The sequence below is a fragment of the Drosophila miranda genome, chromosome 2 (assembly GCF_003369915.1).
Source record: "Drosophila miranda strain MSH22 chromosome 2, D.miranda_PacBio2.1, whole genome shotgun sequence".
In the NCBI taxonomy this organism is placed as follows: Eukaryota; Metazoa; Arthropoda; class Insecta; order Diptera; family Drosophilidae; genus Drosophila; species Drosophila miranda.
The window spans coordinates 13,446,543-13,468,928 of record NC_046675.1 but is presented as its reverse complement, the minus strand read 5'-3'; the positions used below and the strand labels follow the sequence as shown (position 1 = coordinate 13,468,928).

At 43.1% G+C, this 22,386-nt stretch overlaps 2 protein-coding genes across 5 annotated transcripts in view; both read left to right on the top strand.

Annotated features, from left to right (window-relative positions):
- LOC108156841 (sex determination protein fruitless) overlaps window positions 1-22,386 on the top strand; it is a 95,044-nt gene that overhangs the window by 68,944 nt on the left and 3,714 nt on the right. Inside the window, exons 2-7 of one of the 4 annotated variants that reach the window (XM_017288556.2) lie at window positions 4,369-4,516; window positions 4,584-4,784; window positions 5,042-5,824; window positions 8,383-8,640; window positions 9,907-10,027; window positions 17,777-18,411. In XM_017288556.2, the coding sequence (XP_017144045.2) occupies window positions 4,369-4,516; window positions 4,584-4,784; window positions 5,042-5,824; window positions 8,383-8,640; window positions 9,907-10,027; window positions 17,777-18,318 (2,053 nt within the window). In that variant the 3' untranslated portion in view covers window positions 18,319-18,411. Of the gene's footprint in view, window positions 1-4,368; window positions 4,517-4,583; window positions 4,785-5,041; window positions 5,825-8,382; window positions 8,641-9,121; window positions 9,824-9,906; window positions 10,028-13,635; window positions 15,827-17,776; window positions 18,412-22,386 lie in introns of those variants that run through there. The other 3 variants (XM_017288555.2, XM_017288557.2, XM_017288558.2) reach the window with 3 other exon arrangements.
- LOC108156843 (transcription factor mef2A-like) lies at window positions 18,359-20,467 on the top strand. Its single transcript, XM_017288559.2, has one exon. It carries the CDS (start codon window positions 18,373-18,375, stop codon window positions 18,943-18,945), a length of 573 nt encoding a protein of 190 aa, XP_017144048.1. The 5' UTR covers window positions 18,359-18,372; the 3' UTR covers window positions 18,946-20,467.

Below are 22,386 nucleotides of genomic sequence, written 5' to 3'. Positions count from 1 at the left end.
GGCTGGGCCTTTCTGCCCAGCAACCTCCTACATTTGACCTTGCTCAACATTCGTATGGTTTTCGCGGTCCGGCCAAGCCCCAAGCCAAAGGCTAAATGGAGTTTTTGGCCTCTGTTTACAGGCCGGGCTTAATCAATCATGATCTATCTCTCCATCTCTATCTCTGTGTGTGTGTATCTGTATCTGTAACAGGCGACCTTCATCTTTTACAAGCTGCTTTTGAGGCTGGCCAAACCTTTTGCAAATGCTGATTCATGCTGCCCGTAGTCCAAGCAGCTATGTATCTACGTATCTATGAAGTTGTTGTTCATTTTGCACATTTGACCATTGAGTCAAGGTGAACCGCGATCCGGGGCGCTAATCTTGATCTCGTTTGCCTTCTGCATATGTGTAAGTGTAAGTGTATCTGTAGCTGTGCATCTGTATCTGTATCTGTGTGTATTAATAAATTCAAATTATTCATTTGGCTATCGGTTTGAACGCATCTTTGTGCGATTTTCAGCATTGATTTATGCTCTCTGAAGGGCAGCCGCGTAACGAAAGCAATTATCGATCTGCTCTGAGGCCCAAATTGTATCTGACAGATACCAGCGTCGTAATGACCATGTGGGCGCCGTCGTCTCGTTCAGCGTTCGTTGAACCCCGCCACGGCACAGCACGGCACGGCAAACGGTAAATTTACAGCGCTCACAGTCGGGGGGGGAAAGCGGGGTGCGGGGAGCGGTCAACCTACGCCAACATGTAAAGTTCTAAGTCGAAAGATAAACAGCGGCGACGGCGGCAGCGGCAGCGCAGCGGCGGAGCGAAAATTGGAAACCGAACAACGAACGAGCGAACAAACGAACCTCAAACGTCAACAAACTACTTTGTATTTATAATTATTATCGCTGTTTTCCCCCCCGCTACCCCCTCTGCCGCAGGAGCCCACTCTAGAGTGCTCGTGTATCTCTCAGATACACTCATACTCGTGCGGCTTTGCTCAAACTATTTAGAACGTGTAAATTGAAAAACTACGAGTCGAGTGCGTGTAGTGGAGGGGGATGGGTAGGGGGAGCGGTAGGGGGGGACGCGCTCTTACAGCGGAACATAACAGCTGAGAGGCGCTGGCAGCGCGGCGGCATCGCTGCCTCGGACGATAAGGCGCCACTAACTAAAAGTTGAAGGCCATTACTGATACGCCCCGTGGTCCGCTCTCGCTCTCGGGGTGTATCTGTGCCTCTGTGTGCGTGTGCGTGTGCGTGTATCTGTGTGAGGCTGTGGCTGTATGACTGGCAGTTAGCGTTGATTATCTAAGTATGCCGTTGACGCGTGACAAACTGTTTTTCTTTTATTCTTATCTCAATCTTTATCTTTATCTGACGCTGCCGCTGTATCTGCAGCTTGATATTGATTCGCGGCGTTACAGCAGCGCCGTGGCACGTCTTGAGCGGCATTTAACATATTGCGCAATTTGCTGATCGCCTGCCCCTGCAGCCCAGGCTCCTCTCTCTCCCTCCCTCTTTCTCTCCGGCTGATAAGCGCGTAAATATTTTTAAACAATTTACGTAAGCAGCAGCGACGCCCGCAGCGCAGCCGGCGTCGAGCGAAAGTAAAAGTTCTCATTAATTAAACAAAAGCATCAGCAACAGCAGCAGCAACAAAAGTTTGTTTGCTTTTATTGCAAATTTGCATTGAAAGCGCAAGTGAAAATAAAAACTGCAATCGCATGCGGCGCTGACGCTGACGCTGGCGTTGACGTTGACGTTGACGTTGACGCCGGCGTTGGTGCTGACAGCGAATGCAAACAGAGAGGGGGAGGGGATATAAGTATCTAAAAAATGCTTGGCTTGTTGTTTCTTTTTTGTGTCGCTGTTGGCGCCGGCGATCTCTTTTATTACCCATCCCCCCCTTGGTTTTTATGCCAAAAGTAAAGTAATTAAAGCAAACAAAAAGTTAAGATTTGGTGGGGGGACAGCCGGATAGAATGACAGCCAAAAGTGGGACTCTAAGTGATGTATTTAGGGGATATTTAATCGGGTTTTATGAGTCGGTTCATAATAGTGATTACAGAGCGGTTTGCTAGCTAGTATATTCCCTGTAAAACCTTCCAAAGGTACTCTGTTATATAGTTAATATTCATTGAGTCATCGCTTGTCGATTTGTTTAACCACGGAAATATATTCACAGATAACTTTCGGGTTTCCCAGACCTATTTTAGTGAAATTTACAACCGATTTATGATGTCATCGTATATTATTTGTTATCAAAAAAAAAAAGCTTATCTATAAACTAATAATTTATGCTATAGTTTCTCTTTTCGTGTTCCACGAGATATCCATCTTTACAGCATTTTATAGTAGATCCAAGATCTATCTTGCGAAATGCCTGAAAAGTTTTGCATATACACTCGTGTATGATTATATAGATATATGCAAATAGATATCTGGCAAGCGAATTGTACTACCAAATGAAAATAATTCGCAATTCGTTTGCACACACAATTTATAAACATTTACAAGAGAGCGCCAAGACAGGCGGCACCCATTTCGACTATGAAGATACCTGCTATCTGCTGTCTATTGAGTGGAAAATCATCTTGTTTCTGGAAACTTTTGAACAACGATAGTTTCAGTAGTAGATAATAGACTCCATCGTTTGAAAAATTTGTAAAAAATAATGCAACATAGTCACGCTTATACAAATTAGCCAATCTTATGGAAAACTGATTAATTTATGGGATAAAATTGTAAAAAATAATGCAATAAAGTCACGCTTATAAAAATTAGCCAAACTTAGGGAAAATTGATTGATTAATCAGATAAAACTATTTTTCTTTTGAAAATTGCGCTGGAAAAGCTCTTAAAACAGCAGTAAACTCAAAAGTTAGGTCCGGCACTGTGTGATTTATCAAAATCTACCATATTACTGCCAGATATAGGGCTCTGCATATATACCCTGTACCGCACCCAAAAAACTAAGATTTGTGCGAATGAAAATGAAAGTCGCGTTTGCTGATGTGTGTGCCTTTTTTTTTCGTTGGTTCTAAAAGCAACACAAACAAAGAACGTAATCGGTGGATGTGGAAGTGGCTGCGGGGCAGGGCGGCGGGCCAATAAAAAACGCTTACGACAGCGCTGAGGCCCCCCACACGTACACACACACACACACGCACGCACCCGCTATAGCTGTAGCTGTAATTATTATTATTGTTATGCTCGCACTCACTCGATCTAATCTCTCTCTCGCACGTGGAACCCCTCACAACGCCTTCGGCTCTCTTCTGCCGTTCGTTTGCGAAAAAGTTCTTCGGCGCCGGCAAAAAAGCTCTCGCAAGCCAAATGCCAAAGCTCTCTCGCTCGCTTCCTCTCTTCCTCTCTCTTGTTGTGATTGTATTGTTTACGCTCGCCCGATGGTCGGAATGGATTGTAAAGAAAAGCAAAAGTGCTTCTTATCAAATCGGGCTCCCCTCCGGCCGCCACCACCTTGCCCCCCCGCCAACGGACTGACGTTTCCCATTAGAACTTTGCCCGCAGACCGTTAAGATTAGGGATAGATTCCAGGGAATTGTAAAAGAGAAACAACACACAGAGAGGCTAGGCCCCGGTGTAAAGCACGTAGGCGCGAGGGCAGATCGAGCAGATTCGGGTGGACCTACACCGAGGAAAATTCTTCCTCTCTTTGCGGGGCCGGACAACGGAGGGCTCCATAAATATCCCATAGATAAGACCGAACGGCCATTAATTATGCCCCGCTGCTCCTCGCTCACTGCTTCTCAGGTTGGCTTACAACTAAATTTGTCTATTTGGCTGAGTAATTAACAGTTAGCCAGCAGCAAAACATGGCGGCAACAAATGGCAATTAACACTCCACAAACACACACATGCACGCCACGCCACGCCACGCACACTGATGCCAAGTCTGGCCACACAAGTGTGCGGCGTGTGCGGCGTGCGTGCGGTGGGGGTGGGGGGGATTGCGGTCCGTGTTATCGGCAAACGGAAATGCAATAAATAATTGAGAACAGCATCCAGCAATTGTAATGAACAATTGTGTTTAATGACAAATTATCATTGGCATTTCTTGTTACACACCCACGCAATCGACCTCGGAATCGGCTACGGCATCGGCATCGGAATGGGAGGAGTGATAAAGATAACAGTTTAAGCAGTTAATTGCTTCCGTTTCCTAGAGGTAGAACACAGTCAGTGGCCAGAAATAGAGAGCCCACCAATCTCCAATACAATCCTAACCGAACCATGTTACTGATAAATAACTTAATCAAGCGAATACTTAATCGATTCCGGTTGAAACCAGTCAAATGTGTTAACACCTATCAGCAATCCCACGATATCTAATGGTATTTCCACCCATTTATCACCTCTCTTGCAGGTACAACACTGACCAAGGAGCGATGGACCAGCAATTCTGCTTACGCTGGAACAATCATCCCACAAATCTGACCGGCGTCCTCACCTCCCTGCTGCAGCGTGAGGCGCTCTGCGATGTCACGCTCGCCTGCGAGGGCGAAACAGTCAAGGTAACGTCTTACAGTCATGAATTCCCAAGACGATGATCAATAACGAATGTATTTTCCCTATTTGCAGGCCCATCAGACCATACTGTCCGCCTGCAGTCCATATTTCGAGACGATTTTCCTACAGAATCAACATCCACATCCCATCATCTACTTGAAAGATGTCAGATACTCAGAGATGCGATCTCTGCTCGACTTCATGTACAAGGGCGAGGTCAATGTGGGCCAGAGCTCGCTGCCCATGTTTCTCAAGACGGCCGAAAGCCTGCAGGTGGGTTACATTCCAAGGGAGACGAAGTCACTAATTGGGAATTAAAAGGAGAATTTTAGTAAACAAATAAGGTGCAAGGACTCACAACAGTACCAAAGATACTAGTCTAGACACCTTTGGTGACCCCGAACAGCCTTTCTATACCTTTAATAAAATTCTCCTAAGTTCTCGCCGCGTTGACTGTACTTCCGGTCTCACAGCAATACCCCCGAATATAAATGAATACAACAAAATATCTACCTTCTGCATTGCTTCAGGTGCGCGGTCTCACAGATAACAACAATCTGAACTATCGGTCCGACTGCGACAAGCTGCGCGACTCGGCCGCCAGCTCCCCCACCGGCCGCGGACCCTCCTCCAGCTATGGGGGCGGCGGCCTCGGGGTGGGCGACGGGGTGCGAGACTCACGCGACTCCCTGCGCTCCCGCTGCGAACGCGACCTGCGCGACGAGCTGTCGCAGCGCAGCAGCAGCGTGAATGCCGCCGCCGCGGCTCTGGGCCTGACGACGCCCAGTGCCGGCGAACGATCTCCCAGCGTGGGCAGCGCCAGTGCGGCAGCGGCGGCCGCGGTGGCTGCTGCTGCTCTGGCGGCCGCTGCTGCCAGTCGCAGTGCCAGCGCCGATGCCCTCAATAGTCGCGGCGATGCATGCAGCGACCGTGGCAGCGAGCGGGGCACCCTCGAGCGGGCCGACAGTCGCGACGAGCTGTTGCAGCTCGATTACAGCACCAAGGACAACAACAACAGCAACATCAGCAACATCAGCAACACCAGCAACAACAATAACAACAACAACAGCAGCAGCAACAACAACAACAATCGGGAGCGGGAACGGGAGCGGGAACGAGAGCGGGAAAGAGAACGAGAGCGGGACAGCAGCAGAGACCGCGAGAGGGAGCTCTCCACCACCCCGGTGGACCAGCTGAGTAGTAGTAAGCGCAGACGTAAGAACTCATCATCCAACTGTGATAACTCGCTGTCCTCGAGCCACCATGCGAACGCGGCCCATGCCCAGGACAGGCACTACCCGCAGGACTCTCAGGTGAGCAAACAATCGAGTCTCGACCTATTATCCTTGTGGATAATCGAAGCCCTGCAATGTGTTTCGATCGAACGATGGATCATAGCTTCATAAAAGGGGACGATCGTCAGAAGAAGACCATGAATATTTTGACAAAATATGTGTAAGATATGTTCTCGTAGATAGAAATGGAATACCCATCTGATGGATAGCATTTAGGCATCTCCTACAACCTACAGCTCATATCCCCAGTTTTTTTGTTGTCACATTTAAACATTTGCATTTGTCCCACATGCGAGTATTCTTTAATTGCTTTATTAACTGGCTCCTCGCATAATTGCTGTATTCGTAATTAAATTGTTTGACTTTTTTTGTGCGCTCAAACCTAAACAACTGCCAGCTCTGGCGGTTGGCACTTCCGCAATTTAAAGTTGATGCGTTTTTTTCTGTTCGGGAATTTTAATTGTTTGACAATTAAATTTAATTAGAAATTATCTCACATCAAATCAGGCGTCAAATATTTATTAGTTACAGGACAATGAAGTTGTTAAATTGTTATATCTGCCCTTTTCTTTTTTGTAGAAAATTTTTTTTGCCGATTTGTATATTGAATTTCTTAATTAATTTGCCGCAATTTACTGAATTTGATTTTCGTGCGTTTTTTGAAAAACAATTCAAAGTTTTTGATGATTTTAGTTAATTTATAATCAATTAAATTAAAAGTAGAACTTTTGTTTATTTTTTTTTGTAAAGAAAACCTGTCAATATTTAATGCTATTTTTCTAAGGGAATAAGAGAAGCGGCCCCTGCCGATATTCGATACCCGATACTGTTTTTCTCGATTCTCACAAAAAAACCATTCGTTTAATCTCGCTCTCCTCCGCCAGATCGGACACACTGCACGAGGAAGGCTGTGTGTGAGAGGGAGAAAGAGAATGAGTAACGCGTGGAAGGCGTAGCGTAGCAACTTCCTTCTGGCTATAAAAATGATCCGAACCGATTCGGCAATATGATAGATATGGCCATTCTCTATGATCTTCATCTCTTATCTGCGGATACCATAGATTTTCCTGATTTTGTTTCACCAGAGTCTGAATATAAAGTGTGGGTTCTCTAGCTCTTATAGTCTCTGAGATATGTATTTCAAATATAAAATTCGTACAAAAAAAAATGTATTGCAAGCCTGTTTTGCTTTAAAATAATTCTTAATTTTTGTTTTCATTTGAGTTTGCCACTTTTCCTTCTCAATAAAAAACTTTAAGGATGCTTAGGGAAGCACATATGTACATTTCTTTAATTTATCTAAACATCCAATTGCCTCAAACTCTAAGTATCCCCTTGCTACAGCGAATTCCTTTGCGTTCTCTATCATACGCTTTAACCTCTACCTCTAGATTAACTAAAAACTGGCACCTAATGCTAAAATAACTAGTGCTGAAATTATGCTTATCGATTGTTAGCGTCATATTTATAGTTCGGGACTTTCCCAAATACATTTTTTCTTTGGTAGGAAAGCACAATCAAAATAATTTTTAAAAAATATATTCGTTATTGGGAGATTTGGAGACGCATAGATACAATTTTAGTTATGAAAATTGAACGAAATTGCAGTGTTCTGAAATTAAATTCGATATATAGAAAACCTTGTTGTACGGAAGGTCGTAGTAGAGGAGACATATATGGTATATCCTATACTCTTCGAATAGCTGATATAAAAACCTGGCTTTCAAAGAGTTTTCTTTTTCTTCATTCTGACTCTAATATGCTAATGATACTATCGCAATATATCACCTGTATTCTTTGTATTTCTTTCACCTTCCCACAATTTAATTTTGATTCTCCAGCTCATTAATAAAGTTATATTACGAGTATTAGGAGGAATATATGTATTGCACTCTACCTTGAGTAGATTTCTTAACAAAAAGAAGCCAAAGAAAGCCAAAATATACTCATATCTGGCTGCTGTCATAGGTATAATCGATTGATCGATGTCTCCTAAAAAAGATCGATTGGGTATTAGGGTTTTCCGAATACAATGAGCCTATAATAACTGCATATTCCCTGGGTATGCCTTGTTTCGAGCCACCCCCACACGGTGGCCTTCGTTCCTCATTGCCGTTGGCTTTGCCAAACTTTTCTTATCAGTCGGTGGGCGGTGGGCGCAGGCGGCAGGCGGCAGGCAAACAAACAACAAACAGTATCAACATTTTCGGGTATCTGTGGCATTTACGTAGCTGCCTCGCGCCTCGCGCGCGCTCTCCTCACATGACAGTGCCCTTCCCCTTGGGCGTCTGCCCCTCCATGGGGAGTGCGATGGCTGCTATCAGCTGTGGCCAGTGATCTACGATCAAATAATATTGTTTGCGTGTGTGGTATTTGTGCTATTTCTGTCCGTTATCAGCGAGTGAAAATTTTGTGGCCTAGGCACGTGCCGCTCTCTCCACCGCTGGCACACGTGCCAATTGTTGTTGTCATAGCGATACGATACCCTTGCGGAGAGTATGCTGGGCTTGATTATTGGGTACTTAACTGTTTTTCGCCTACTGAATGTCATCTTTCGTATCTTTTCCGTGTTGCAGGGCAACTTCAAGTCGAGCCCCGTGCCCAAGACAGGTGGCAGCACATCGGAGTCCGAGGATGCGGGCGGCCGTCACGACTCGCCGCTCTCGATGACCACCGGCGGCCACCTGGGCGGCGGTGGGGGCAATGTGGGCGCGACCAGTGCCCTGAGCGGCCTCAGCCAGTCGCTGAGCATCAAGCAGGAGCTGATGGACGCCCAGCAGCAACAGCAGCAGCACCGGGAGCACCATGTGGGCCTGCCGCCCGACTACTTGCCGGTAAGTGCCCCACTCTGGGGGCAGTCAATCAGTCAATCTATGAACCGAACCTCTTTCGACGATCGTTGTTTTGTTTTGCTGCATTAGTTTGTTAAGGTTTTTTCTTTTTTTGAACCGGTTCGATGGTTCCAGCTAATAATACAGTACAGAACATTCTTGTAAAGCTTTTTGACCATCTAACTGTAAGCCAAACCAATTGCAAAATGCTTCCCAAAAGCAGCCACAGAGCTGCTGCCAAATTTGTGTATATTTTTGTTTAAGAAAATCAAAGCAGAGTCGGAACAGAACGAAGGATTGGTTGTTTTGTCGTAGAGAAAAAACGTTTTTGCATTTTCCAAAATATCGGAATATCGGCCAACAAAGAAAAGAAAAAATCTCAACAATGCTACGTCTCAAGCGAAAAAGACGCAAAAGAACAGAAAATCCTTCCTTCTATCAGAACAATGTTTTCTCAAGCTGATTTCCCCCGGCGTGCATGTAGGTGAAAAAGAGCGAGGCGTATTTAGGCAGCAAGTCCGTGCACCAGATGCTCCTCCACCAGGCGGTGGAGGCGCAGCTGAAGAGCCTGCAGCAGCACTACCAGCAGGAGAGCCTCGACTCCACCGTGCAGCGCCTGCTGCAGCAGCAACAACAACAACAGCAGCAGCAACAGAAGCAGCAGCAACAGCAGCAGCAGAGGAAGCACTTACTGCCGCCATCCTCAACGGGGGGCGGAGTGGCGGCGACGGGGAGCTCCTCCCGCAAGAGCGGACGCTTCCGGTCCAACTGGCTGTACCAGTTCGAGTGGCTGCAGTACGACGAGCGGGCCAACACGATGTTCTGCAAGCACTGCCGCAAGTGGAGCCCCGAGCTGGCCGACATCCGCACCAGCTTCGTGGAGGGCAACTCCAACTTCCGGCTGGAGATCGTGAACCACCACAACAAGTGCAAGTCGCACCGGCTCTGCTACGAGCGTGAGCTCCAGGAGCTGCAGCAGCCGTCGACCATCCCCGACATCATCACCATCAATGTGGGCAAGGACGGCCCTTAGCCCCAGGCCGGTTGGGCCGGCAGGCCACCCACACACCGCTCAGGATTAGCCTTAGGCCCTAGACTAGACTCTGTTTTTGTGTAACGTAAATCTAGGATAAGCATCGGCTTTGGCAGCATTTTGCAATTGGGTCAAATAAAAAGCAGAACTTTACTACAATTCTCCCCATCTTTCTATCTCTCTCTCTCTCCCACTCTCTTGCTCTCCCCTCTGTCTGTCCCCCTTTCGGTGTGCAGAAGCTGCACGCGGAGGAAATGTCGACGCTGCTGTCGCAGCACGCCCTGCAGGCGGCGGACGCGCGCGATGATCACAACGACGCCAAACAGATGCAGCTCGATCAGACGGACAACATTGACGGTGAGTACTGCCCCATAGAATCAGCAGATCAGCAGATCAGAATATCAGCAGGCCAGAACCAAAGCTAGCACAATTACAACTACAAGTACCAACCAATCACACAAGATCTTCTTCTCTCTGAGCTTTTAAACCCTAACGCACTCGAAATCGAAACCAAAAGACTATATATCTACCCTCTATATAGTACTATGGCTATATATTTGGTCGAAACATATACGTACATATATATTTTCCGTTGTTCAAACGTTGGACTCAAAAGCAAAAGAAAACGAAGACAAACTGTATTAAAAAAAAATTGTAGAAAATTTGTAGCTTAATTTCCGTTCCTCCATCCACTCTACACCCCATAACTATCTTCTAACCAAACCGAGCAAACTATCCTAATTTAATTAAGTAGAGTAAACCCCATAGAGATCCCCCCAACCCACTACCCCAAAGGCCCCCCAGGAAGTACATGTATGTATATAATGGAGAGGGTTTATCCTACACACAGAGAGCTCTCTCTCTCTCTCTCTCTTCTCATCTTAACCCAACTGAGGCCTGTCTCCACTCTATACATGTAGTTCCCCCGAATGTTCCTGCATGCATTTCTATATATTTATCTGTTACCCTGAGACAAGTATTACACCCTTGAATCCCACTTCTTTTTATGCTTTGTAAGTACAGAATCCTACATAGTTTTATCCACACAGTACAGTACTATATCCTTTGCCTTACCGTAGCCTATTCGTTCTGAATGATAGACCCTAAGAGGAGTACGACCCAAAGTGCTAGCTAGAGCAACAGATCAACACCTCTCCTCCTACCAGAATATCTCTCTCTCTCTCTCTATCTCTCTGTCTCTCTCTATACATACTCGTACATATCTTAATATATATATATTATTTCGTTGTTTGTCGTATCGTATGGTATTTCTATATATTTGATATTGATATTTACATATATATATATACTCGTATTGTATGAATAGCTTTTAGGATGAGTTTCCCCACTCGAGACGAGACTTGATCGTAAATACGGTTTAGTTTTTGCTGTATGTTTGCCGCATGTTGCATGTTTTAAGACGCCTAGACCTAGACATAGACACCCACACCCCCACACATACACACACACACACACCACCTCAGCCATACACACACTCCCACACATACAATTATCGTTTATGTATCGATTTATTTTAATTTTATACGTATAATTTTTAATTTTTAACCTATCGACTTATCGATTTCCCATCTTCTTCATTCCGCCGCCGCTGCTATCATAATTTAGTCCTAAGACCAATCGGAATTTCCCCCCCCAATTAGTTTGTAGTCGAAAATGCCTCCGTTATGCCATCCCCAACCCCCCAACCGATCCAATCCAAATGAAACATTTCAGTTTAATAGATCAATTGGCGCACACAACAACAACAACATCAAGCAAAACCACAAAAACAAATTAAACAAAAAAAATCTATAAATAATAAAAAATAATCAAACAATATAAAACATGAAATAAATTTCCACACACACGAAACGTAGAAGTTGCCGCGCTTTCTGTTCCCATTTCATTCAGTTTTTATCCATCATTTTTTAAGAAAGTAAATGTAAAAAAAAAAACCACATCTCATAACCAAAATCGCTACAAAATTTTTCCAAATCTCTCTGTTCGTCTTTAATGTTGCAACTTATTGTCTAAGAAATGAAAACGAAACCAAAAGCAAGCCAACTATCGATAGCATTTCAGTGTTGGTCAACACAGAAAATATTATGAATACGCCTCCTTAAAACAGCTTCCAAATCGATGTCGTTTTATTTTTTTTTTACTGCCACACACACAGACACACAGAAACACACACACACACAGCTACAGACACCTGTACTTTTTCTTCCTTTGAATATTTTCTACTAACATTTGTTGCATTTATGATTTAATGTGAAGATCACTGTTTGTAACGAGATAACCGTAACTCTGACTGTCTGTTTATTCCAATTGGTATTTTCCAAAGCTAACTAAGTGTATTCCAATATTCCTTTCTTTTGCCTACTCTCTCTCTCTCTCTCTCTCTCTCTCTGTATCTCTGTCTCTCTGTCACTCTCTCAATCTCTATGTTTAACTGTGTCTGTGTATGTGTCTGTTTGTGCTTGTTTGATTGCATCTCTGTGTCTGCCCCCAAAGATCGCTAGCGAGAGAGCAGCTACACTCGAACGTAACGGTAAAGTGAAAAGCAGAGAGAAACACACGCACATTGGCTCCAGATAGCGCACAAATGAAATGAAAAATACCAAGAAAAAACCTCACAAAATCACAGAAATATTAAAACGAAATTTAAACCAAAATTGAAATTACCTTACAGCTAAAAGAACCCGCACCAAGCCCCCCCCCCGCCCCCCTTTCACCAACACCCTTTTTTGAAACGAAAAAAAAAAGAGAACTGGAATTTGCTCATATAAAATAAATATGTAATAATATAATAAACACACACACACACATATACATATAAATATATATATTGATGTGTACCACAAAGTATGGCTAAAAATCTGTTGCAACATTGAAGTACTAAAAGACCCGAAAGATCCGTTCCCACCACCTCATGAAACGAACAAGAAATAATATCATTGTGTACGTTGAGAACTGTATTATAAAGTTTTGAAAACCAAATGCCAGAACTATAAGATAAGAGCGCCCAAAAACGAAAAAAACAAAATTGTTGATGCCACAAAATGACACGAGACAAAAGTTGATTTTACCTTGATTTACATTTAGTTCATTTATGATTTATCCCAGTCTCCCGATCCGTTTCACACTGTTGATTGATTGATTGATTGATTGATTGATTGGCTTTGATGCAAAAGTACAATTAATTTAGCTGAATTGTTATACTTTAGAGCTATAATGTCCTGCCGAACCGAATCGAGATGCCGCCCTAGCTTTAAGACCAGCCTTGATTTACATAACTTGAGTTTATACTTTTTCCAGTTTACAATAGATTGCCAAAAAACCACACCACAAAATTAGATTAAGACTCTTGATTTGTTTCCTCCTTGCCCTCCACGTACCACCCGCCACCTGCCAGCGAGCGATCTTGTAAATTATGATTTCCACAGCCGCAGCCTCCCTCCCACCCCACCCCAACCGTCATTGTCAATGCCGTTCACTTGAATTGAGTTTTTCTTTCCTTCGTTCTTACCGTTATGTTCTGCCCCCCCCCCCACACGCCCGTACACGCAAAGATTGTTCCGAAAAAAGAACCAACTCTAGTAGCTGTCTGTTGTCTTTTTGCATAGCCCTCACAGCCTCACACACACCGACACCGACACACACAGAAACACACCCTGCCTATATACTATATATATTCGTAGTATATATTTATATATATACTATCCATACACACATATCTTATATACCCTATAAACGAGTTTCTTGCCTACTTCCTACTCTGGCTACTTAGCGTTGAACTTAGCGACACCTAGAGACACCCACCCATAGACACCCCACAGACAATTGGCTTTAGCCCACTGTGCGCATGGAATGCAAGGGAATCGCGATCCCCCAGATCCCCCACCGATCCCCCTCCACACCCCCACAGTGATGACGCCTAATATGAAACAAGCAAATGTTTGCAGGTCGCGTTAAGTGTTTTAACAATCCGCGACAGCTCGATCAGCAGGATCAGGCCAGGGAGCCGGACCTGGACCAGGAGCACGAGCAGGAGGCTCTCGACGAGGTGGATGTCGATCGGGACATGGACATCGACGAGGAGCAGCTCGAATCGGAAGAGGCGGAGGACAAAGTCTCGGCCGTGGCAGTGGCAGCAGTCGCCTCCTACCATGCCACGCCGCCGAAGTACAGGCGAGCCGTGGTCTATGCCCCGCCACCGCCAGACGAAGACGAACCCTGCACTGGCTCCGGCTCTGGCTCGGAGATTTACGTGGACAACAACTACAATTGCGAGTACAAGTGCAAGGAGCTGAACATGCGCGCCATCCGCTGCAGCCGCCAGCAGCACCACATGGCCCACTATGCCCACCCTCATTCGCATCCCCACCAGCCGCTGCACCGCTCCCTGGTGGACTGCCCCGCAGAGGCGGCCTACTCGCCGCCCGCCACCAGCAGCAGCAGCCACAGCAGCGGGTACCGCGACCAGAGCTACGGCAGCACTAATGGAACCGGCCAGCAGTTGGACCTGTCGAATCACGGCTACCATGGACACCACCATGCGCCTCCGTTGCCCCTGCCACCGCCGCCCAGCCACACCCAGGCCTCGCCGCACTATCAGCCAGCCTCCACATCCGCATCCGCATCGTTATCCTCGTCCGCACCAGCTTCAGTGTCCGCCCCGCTGTCGCCCCAGCCCAGCTCCAGCTCGAGCGGATCGAGCTCCTCGGCTGCAGCAGCCGCAGCCGCAGCTGCCGCCGCCGCAGCGGCCAATCGGAGGGATCACAACATCGACTACTCCACGCTGTTCGTGCAGCTGTCGGGCACGCTGCCCACCCTGTACCGGTGCGTGAGCTGCAACAAGATCGTGTCGAACCGGTGGCACCACGCCAACATCCATCGGCCCCAGAGCCACGAGTGCCCCGTCTGCGGGCAGAAGTTCACGCGCAGGGACAACATGAAGGCCCACTGCAAGATCAAGCACGCGGACATCAAGGACCGCTTCTTCAGCCACTATGTACATATGTGATCACTTCTCTAGGCCCCAGTCTCTATGTCCCCTCTCTCCCATTAGACGAATGTTTAGGGCGGAAGAAGAGTGAAACAAATCAAAAAGGTTTTCAGAACTATCTAAATAATCGAATCAAAACCAAGAACCGAATACGTAATATACGAACATACATAAATAAATATATCTAGAGCGAGGATGTACTTATGTATCTTATAAACAATATGCATATATCAATGCTAATCGTAGACAAGACATTGAATTCTCTATCGTTAAAACGTATGAACCTTTAGACGCTTTTTTAGATCAGTAAAAACACAAGAAAGAAAGAAAGAAAGAAACCAAAAAAGATAATGATATTACGATATCACGATATCAAATTATGTATACCGAGACCAGTACTCAATGGAGGGAAACTTTGACAAGTATTATATGTAGAATTCCAATCGATTTCCAAGTCAGTTATTATTTTAGCTCTTTAGTTCGACTCTTAACATGTGCTGTAGTGAATGTTGACTAATTATTGTTCGTGTCATTTTGTGCCATATTAGCTAATCTTTCTTCTAGTCCATAGGCCATAACGTCCAAAATAAATACAAACTATAACTATTAACTAAATGAAATGCATCGAGTGAGGCAAGCAACGACAAGACTTGAACCAAAAGCAATATCTGTCAGGCAGAACTATTTTTGAGAAACCCTCTCTATCTCTCTCGAACTCCCCCAAGTATATCAAAAGTCTTGCTGATCAGAAATTATCGCGGACAGCGCCCGATTCCGAGCCGTTTGGCCAGAGCCCGCCAACGAAATGGGGCGCTCTCCTGATCCGTATTCGTAACCGTATCTTTGGCAAAACACCCACCGATGTTGATTACAGTTGCAAACAGATTAAATATCATAATTTATCGAATATCGATATATCGAAAGAGTTCAGTGCTTTGCTAAAGAATAAAAAATCAAACAAATCGGAGAAAATGTACTTAAAACATTAGCCATAGAAGCCAATCAAGCAATGAATCCAATTATTAAACACTTATAAACATATATACAAATACAACTGCATATATATGAATATATACATATATATGCAAAAAGGATAAATCAATCTTTAACTTCTTTAACTTTACTTAATAAATCTCTTTCAAATCAAATTCCAGTTCTTTTCATTACAAAAAAATACAAAAGAAAGCCCAGCCCCGTCCTTAGGTACTTACTAAAAACTATAACTAAACTACACAAAATTCAAAATATGAATTAAAACTAAATAAAATCCACACCCAATTGAATATAAAAAAAAGAAAACATTGAAATTAAACAATAATACAATTTAAACATCAAGCGCACTGTCTTAACGGTAAGTTGAAATTTCTAAGATCTTCTTAAGCACAAATCCTCCCACTATAATTTAGTCATCCATAAGTTACGTCATCTAAGTTAAATATATATGTATTTTTAATTATTTACTTTTAAAAACGAAAAGCTACAAATTGAAACAAAAAGAATGAAAAAAAAAGAAAACAGGAATTGGCCAAACGATTGAAAATTTTATTTAATTTTGTATACTTATAAATGGAAACACTTGCCTCTTACTCACTCACTCACTCACTCGATATCTCTCTCTCTCTCTCTAGCTATATACATATTTCCTTCTCTCTCACACACACACTTGATCTCGATCTCGCTTTGGGCGATGTTCCATATTTGTTTTCGTTCTGTCAGGCAGGAGGGGTGTTGAATGAACTCTGTTCGATAAACGATATGCGACTATCGATGTTCTTTTCGATGTTCGATGTCTTTTCTTATCGATGTTGCTGCGCTAGGTCTTGTGTTCATCCAGAATCAGTCATTTACTTATCTTTGATTATGTTTTGTGTCTCATTATTTTGCAATATCTCATCCTCGATTTGTCCCTGCCCTTGCTCTCTCTCTCTCTTTCTCTGTCCCTCTTTCTGTCTCTCTCTTTCTCTCTCTGTCTTTCACTCTGACTTATGTACATTCCACACCACAACACCAAACACCACCACTACCCCGGAAGCCCCTTCGAAAACAGTGAAAAAATCAGAAACTAATACGGTTCTTGGGCTCTCTTGACGAATAAATTAACAAAGAATCTTAAAAAGAAACCGAATCAAATCGAACCACACATAATCATCTATTAAAAAACATAGAAAGTTATTTATAGATTCTAGTTATGTGTCCCACACCACACAAATCATTGCATATACATATACAAATATATATATAATTTGGTTTGGGTTGTTTCATATAAAAGCCAGTCCCGTCCCCCGTTGAACCCTAACTCTTAGATATTATTGTAAATAATTCTCCACCAAATATGTGAATACATGTTAAGCAAAACGGGCAGAGAAGTGCTGCCCGAATCGGGGATTGATTTACATCATTATTCTATATATATAGTACTTATTTTTCTTCCTCCTCCCGTTCGGGTGCTGTCAACATTTCTCATGTTCTCAAAATTCACCGATAAAAAAATGAAAGAAAAAGAAATTTAAATCACAAATTTTCCTATATATCGATATTTTTTGGGTGTAACAAAATTTGATTGCGAAAAATGTATGAATTCTGAGATTGAACAACCTCCGAGAGAATGGCTTCTCCCACGAATAAAAATTCTTGGCTTAATTTTTAAAATCAATCCACTCCCAAACATCCCCATCAGCCATCGTCTCCTGTCTCAGGGATATGCAAATTGATTTAATAACACTTTGTTTAAGTTTAATCATTCCTTCCATAGCAAAAAACAAAAAAAAAAAAGAATAAAAAATACGAATCTAATACCAGAAAAAATACCAGAAATACCACACACACAAACACACACCACACACACACACACAGACTATGAAACCATCTAATTATACAGTTTAAGAATTATTATAAAAATGATTTTTCTGTTTCTGTGAATCACCAACAACAACATTGTTTTTCTCTTCTTTTTTTCTTTGCGCGTTTGAACGAACAAACCAAAAAATAAAATATATAAATACCAAAAATACCGCAAAATACCGAATATACCGCAAAACAAATGCAATATGCTAAATAAACCAAATTCCAAACTCTGATCAAAAAATACCGATAAAAAGGATCGAAGGCCTGGCACATGCGGCTCACCTTCGAGCGCCTCTCGGGCGGCTGCAACCTGCACCGTTGCAAGCTGTGCGGCAAGGTCGTCACGCACATCCGCAACCACTACCACGTCCACTTCCCCGGCCGCTTCGAGTGCCCGCTGTGCCGGGCCACCTACACGCGCAGCGACAACCTGCGCACCCATTGCAAGTTCAAGCATCCCATGTACAATCCGGACACGCGCAAGTTCGACAATCTGCTGTCGGGCTCCTCGGTGGGGCCACCCTCCACGCCTACGGCCTGCCACCTGGCCGTCGCCTCCCAGGCTGCCATGGCAGCGGCGGCCGCCGCGGCCTTCAATGCAGCGCAACAGCAGCAACAGCAACAACAGCAGCAGCAGCAGCAACAATCGCAATCGCAATCCCAACAGCAGCAGCAGCAACAATCGCCGCATCAGCAACTGCAGCAACATGCCCATGCCCTGGCGCAGCAGCACATGTTGCACCAACAATTGCAGCCGCAGCACCAGCAGCAGCAGCACAACGCGACAAGTGAATGATATAGTCAGTACCTTGGCTGGAACTATGGCGCCTGGCGCCTCGATGACACGTCCATGAAGCAACAGCCGCCGCCGCACTTTGCCACAAACAGCAACTATCAGCAACAGCCACATCTGCAACATCAGCGCAGGGCCCAGCCCTTTAACTTTTATGCACGCGACTACTACTTCCAGCAACAGCAACAGCAACAACACCAGCAGCAACAATCGCCCCAAACAACTCTTAGCAATGGCAACATGAGGCAGCAGCAGCAACAGGAACACCAGCAACATCTACATCTACAGGAGCAGCAACATCGGGAACAGCCGCAGACGATCATCATCGATGAGAGCGACGACAATGAGGTGGACGAGGAGCAGCGACAGAATTTCAATCAGTATATGGCCCAGATGAAACAGTTTGCTGGCCCCTGCCACTCGGCTGGCGGAGAGGATCCCCATGAGGCCATTAAGACATTGTGCAATATCAGCAGCAACAGCAACAGCAACAACGCAACAAATGCCAATCAAACGGAAGCTACTACAACTACTACTAATAGTAACGATAATGCTAATAATAATAATAATAATAATCAGAGTTATGCTAACAATACTAGGAACTACAGCAAAAGGCAGCCGGCACCGTGAGCACAGCAACCAATTGATACTCAAAATACATAAGGAAATCAAACAGAAATCTTAAATGTTGACCATTGACCATGCAAAACGTTGAATGGTAAGCCAAATTTATTTGTCAATTATGTAAGCGGAAACGGAAAAGGAACGGAATGGAACGGAACGGAACGGAAAGGAAAGGAAGGAATCTAAAGCTGATCTGTGCGGGAGGCGACACATTATCATGGTTTCAACTGGATACGGATGTTGCAGTCATCCCCACAACACACACACACACAACACAAAAAGCCAATCCCCAAATGTCGTATATATTGTAGGCAAGAGTACGAGTATCGTAAGAGAATTTATGCATAAACCAATTGTAATTGTAACGTCTTGTTCGTGGGGCAAGCAAAAGGGTTTCCAAGGCAGCTAGGCAGGAGGTAGACGGTAGACAGTAGTCGGAAAAGCTATTAGAGATGAGAAACAGTTTTGAAATCGAAGCACTCAAATATTAAACTAAACCTAATCTAAATGTATTTCAAGATCTACTCATACGTATATATGGAATTAGAAATTTACGAATTACTGACTGCAATTGTTGGACCTGTCAGACTCTTGTGCCAAAAATTCTTTTGGTGGTAGTGCCAACTCCTTTGGCTGCACTCTCTTTGCACCTGTTTGTTGTTGCATTTAACACACTGATATGTGCACCCCCATATACACACACACACACACATACTTAACCCACCAAGAAGTGGCTCCGACACTCAGAGCCAGCGACGAACATTGAAGACATTTTACTCGTACATACTCGTACAAGAGATTTCTGTGCTGCTAACCATCTTACTGTTTTTTATATAAATACATACTATATATATGCGATCTAGTGGATGTCGTTTCGATGTTACCTTTGCATAACACTTAGCCAATAGACGTACATGAGAGAACTGTTAAATAGAATGAAATGGGAACGGAAACGGAAATGGAATTTAATCGATATTTACATGAAACTTATCTGCAAATATTTATCTACAATGTACAAATCTGTGCGTTTGATCCGTGTTAGTTGACTTTGAAGACATGCATTACAGCAAGCCCTAATCTTAGACAAGCAGTTTTAAACTAAACTAATTCATTGATTATACATGCTAAACTAATGTTAATTTATTTATAACCATTTGGAGAGTCTCGAACTGGGCGGCAGCTGATCGAACCAATCTGTTGTATTATAAGAGTAGTTAGCCCTGACGAAGATGATGGTCCGGATCCAGCTGAGGTGGATTTTTCGTGTTTGTTATCCAGTCTATACGATATACCACATACGATATACAGGCAGACAGACTCTTCTTACCGTGTAAATATGATTGATGATTCTCCCACGATTTCTGCTAGTTAATGTATATTTAAATTCAATTCTTTTGTAATTTGTTGTTGTACATTGATTGCCAAATCCCCGATGTTGGTGCGCACACACACAAACACAAACACACACACAAAAACAAAAACACACACATGAAACAAACATCTAATTGCCTAAAGAATTAATGCATAAATCTATGAAATATATATAGTTATATATATTATACACACATATTCATAATATTTATTTGTTCTACTTCTTAACATGAAATGTTTAGTAATTATTATTAATTATTATTAATAATGCTACATCAAATACTGCCCCCGACTTAATGTTTGTTTAATGTTTATTTTTAACGCTGTTTTGTTAAAAAAAAAAATTTAAGAAATTTATCTATATATGATGTGATAACTATAGTAAAACTAAACATACGCACACCCACACAAAAACACACACACACACACACAAACATTACAGATTGAAATTATGTTAATTAAGCTGGAGAATTGAGGGAAGGTTTTTTTTAAAAAAACGTTCTATAATTTGTGTGGTATGCAAAATGGTGCTAAATCCAAATATACTTTAAATGAGCGGAGGCGACGGAACGAGAGACGACGAAGGAACGATAAAGTATACCCCCAAGCAGATGACGGTTGGGTGGCAGGAGGAACAGTGTAATAGGAGCGTGTAGAAGGAGAGCTTTCTCCGAATCGTATCGTATGTGCAATATGACTAGTTTTCGTTTTCGTTTAAGGTGCAAGCGGGGAGAATAGGGAATAGACGAGAGGCCACAGCAAATTATTTGAAAAGCAAAAAACACAACACAAAAAAAAAGAGATCTAATTGTATATAGTATAAAGCGGTAAGCGGTGCTTGCCCCATGCACTCGACTCGTTGTGCCCCAAGTGCAGCCAGGACTTGGTCGGAGGTCCAGTGCTTGGTGCAGACACCGCTTGAACACTAAATAAATGTTAGCATATCACCATGAATATGATTATTATGGTTAAATAAATATATGTATATCTGATATCGGAAGAACCAGGCGGAAGAGCAGCTAGTTAATGAGAACTTTTCGCTACAGTTTCTGTGTCTATTTACAATAAATGTCATAAAGCCTATCAAATTATCGATCACACACACTCACACACACACATCAAATCAGAACTCACCCACACCCACACACACTAGCATATTTATTTGGGAGCCCGTGAGACATTTGAATCCTCTCTCTCTTTGATTTTTTTGATTTGGATTTCGATTTCGATTTAGAACTTGACTTTGATTTCGTTTAACCAATTTTAACAGCATTTTGCAGTCGATGAAGAGTGGTTCGAACCCTTAGTTTTAAGGACGTGCTAGTTTGAATGTAAAACCTAGTTTAATCTAATTTTTGTATTAATAAATGCAATACAAACTATTTTTAGTTTTATTTATATACAACAAGAACAGCAGCAGCAACAATAAAATATAAAAAACGAAGCGAAAACGCAGGAAAAAATAAAAAAAATGAAAATCAGATTAATTAACGTTAAGCAAATTGAAGCAAGTCCAGAGAATGCTTGCAGCATTTGTTACAATTTATACATAAATATATATTACAATATTTTTTAAAACGATTTTTAATAAACATTCTATCCATTATGGCAGCCTTTCAATGAAAGAAATTGAAATTGAAATTGAATTACTAAACCCCAGAATAAACCGTAATAAAAACATATAAAAAATATAATAAAAACTGAAGAACAGCCAGATGAACCATATACACCTACATACATACATATACATATACATAACAGACAGGACAAACACACACACCAACACACACACGCGAGAAGAATACTCGTAAAACATAAATAACAAATGAAACAGAATCAAAACTAAATCAAATAAATTGAATTTTATGGAAACAAAACGAAATGGTGATCACTTTTCTTTATTATTTTTGTTTCTGATCCTCTGACTACGAATCCTGTTCTACTGTGCGCCTTGAATTGTGCTTCCAAAGACGTTAGGGGTGCCCATGAAAAGTCGAACCTAGAGTCTAAGAATAAACGAGTATATGCCAATACACACTCACATGCACATACAGACATGCGCGAGAAAACGCACAC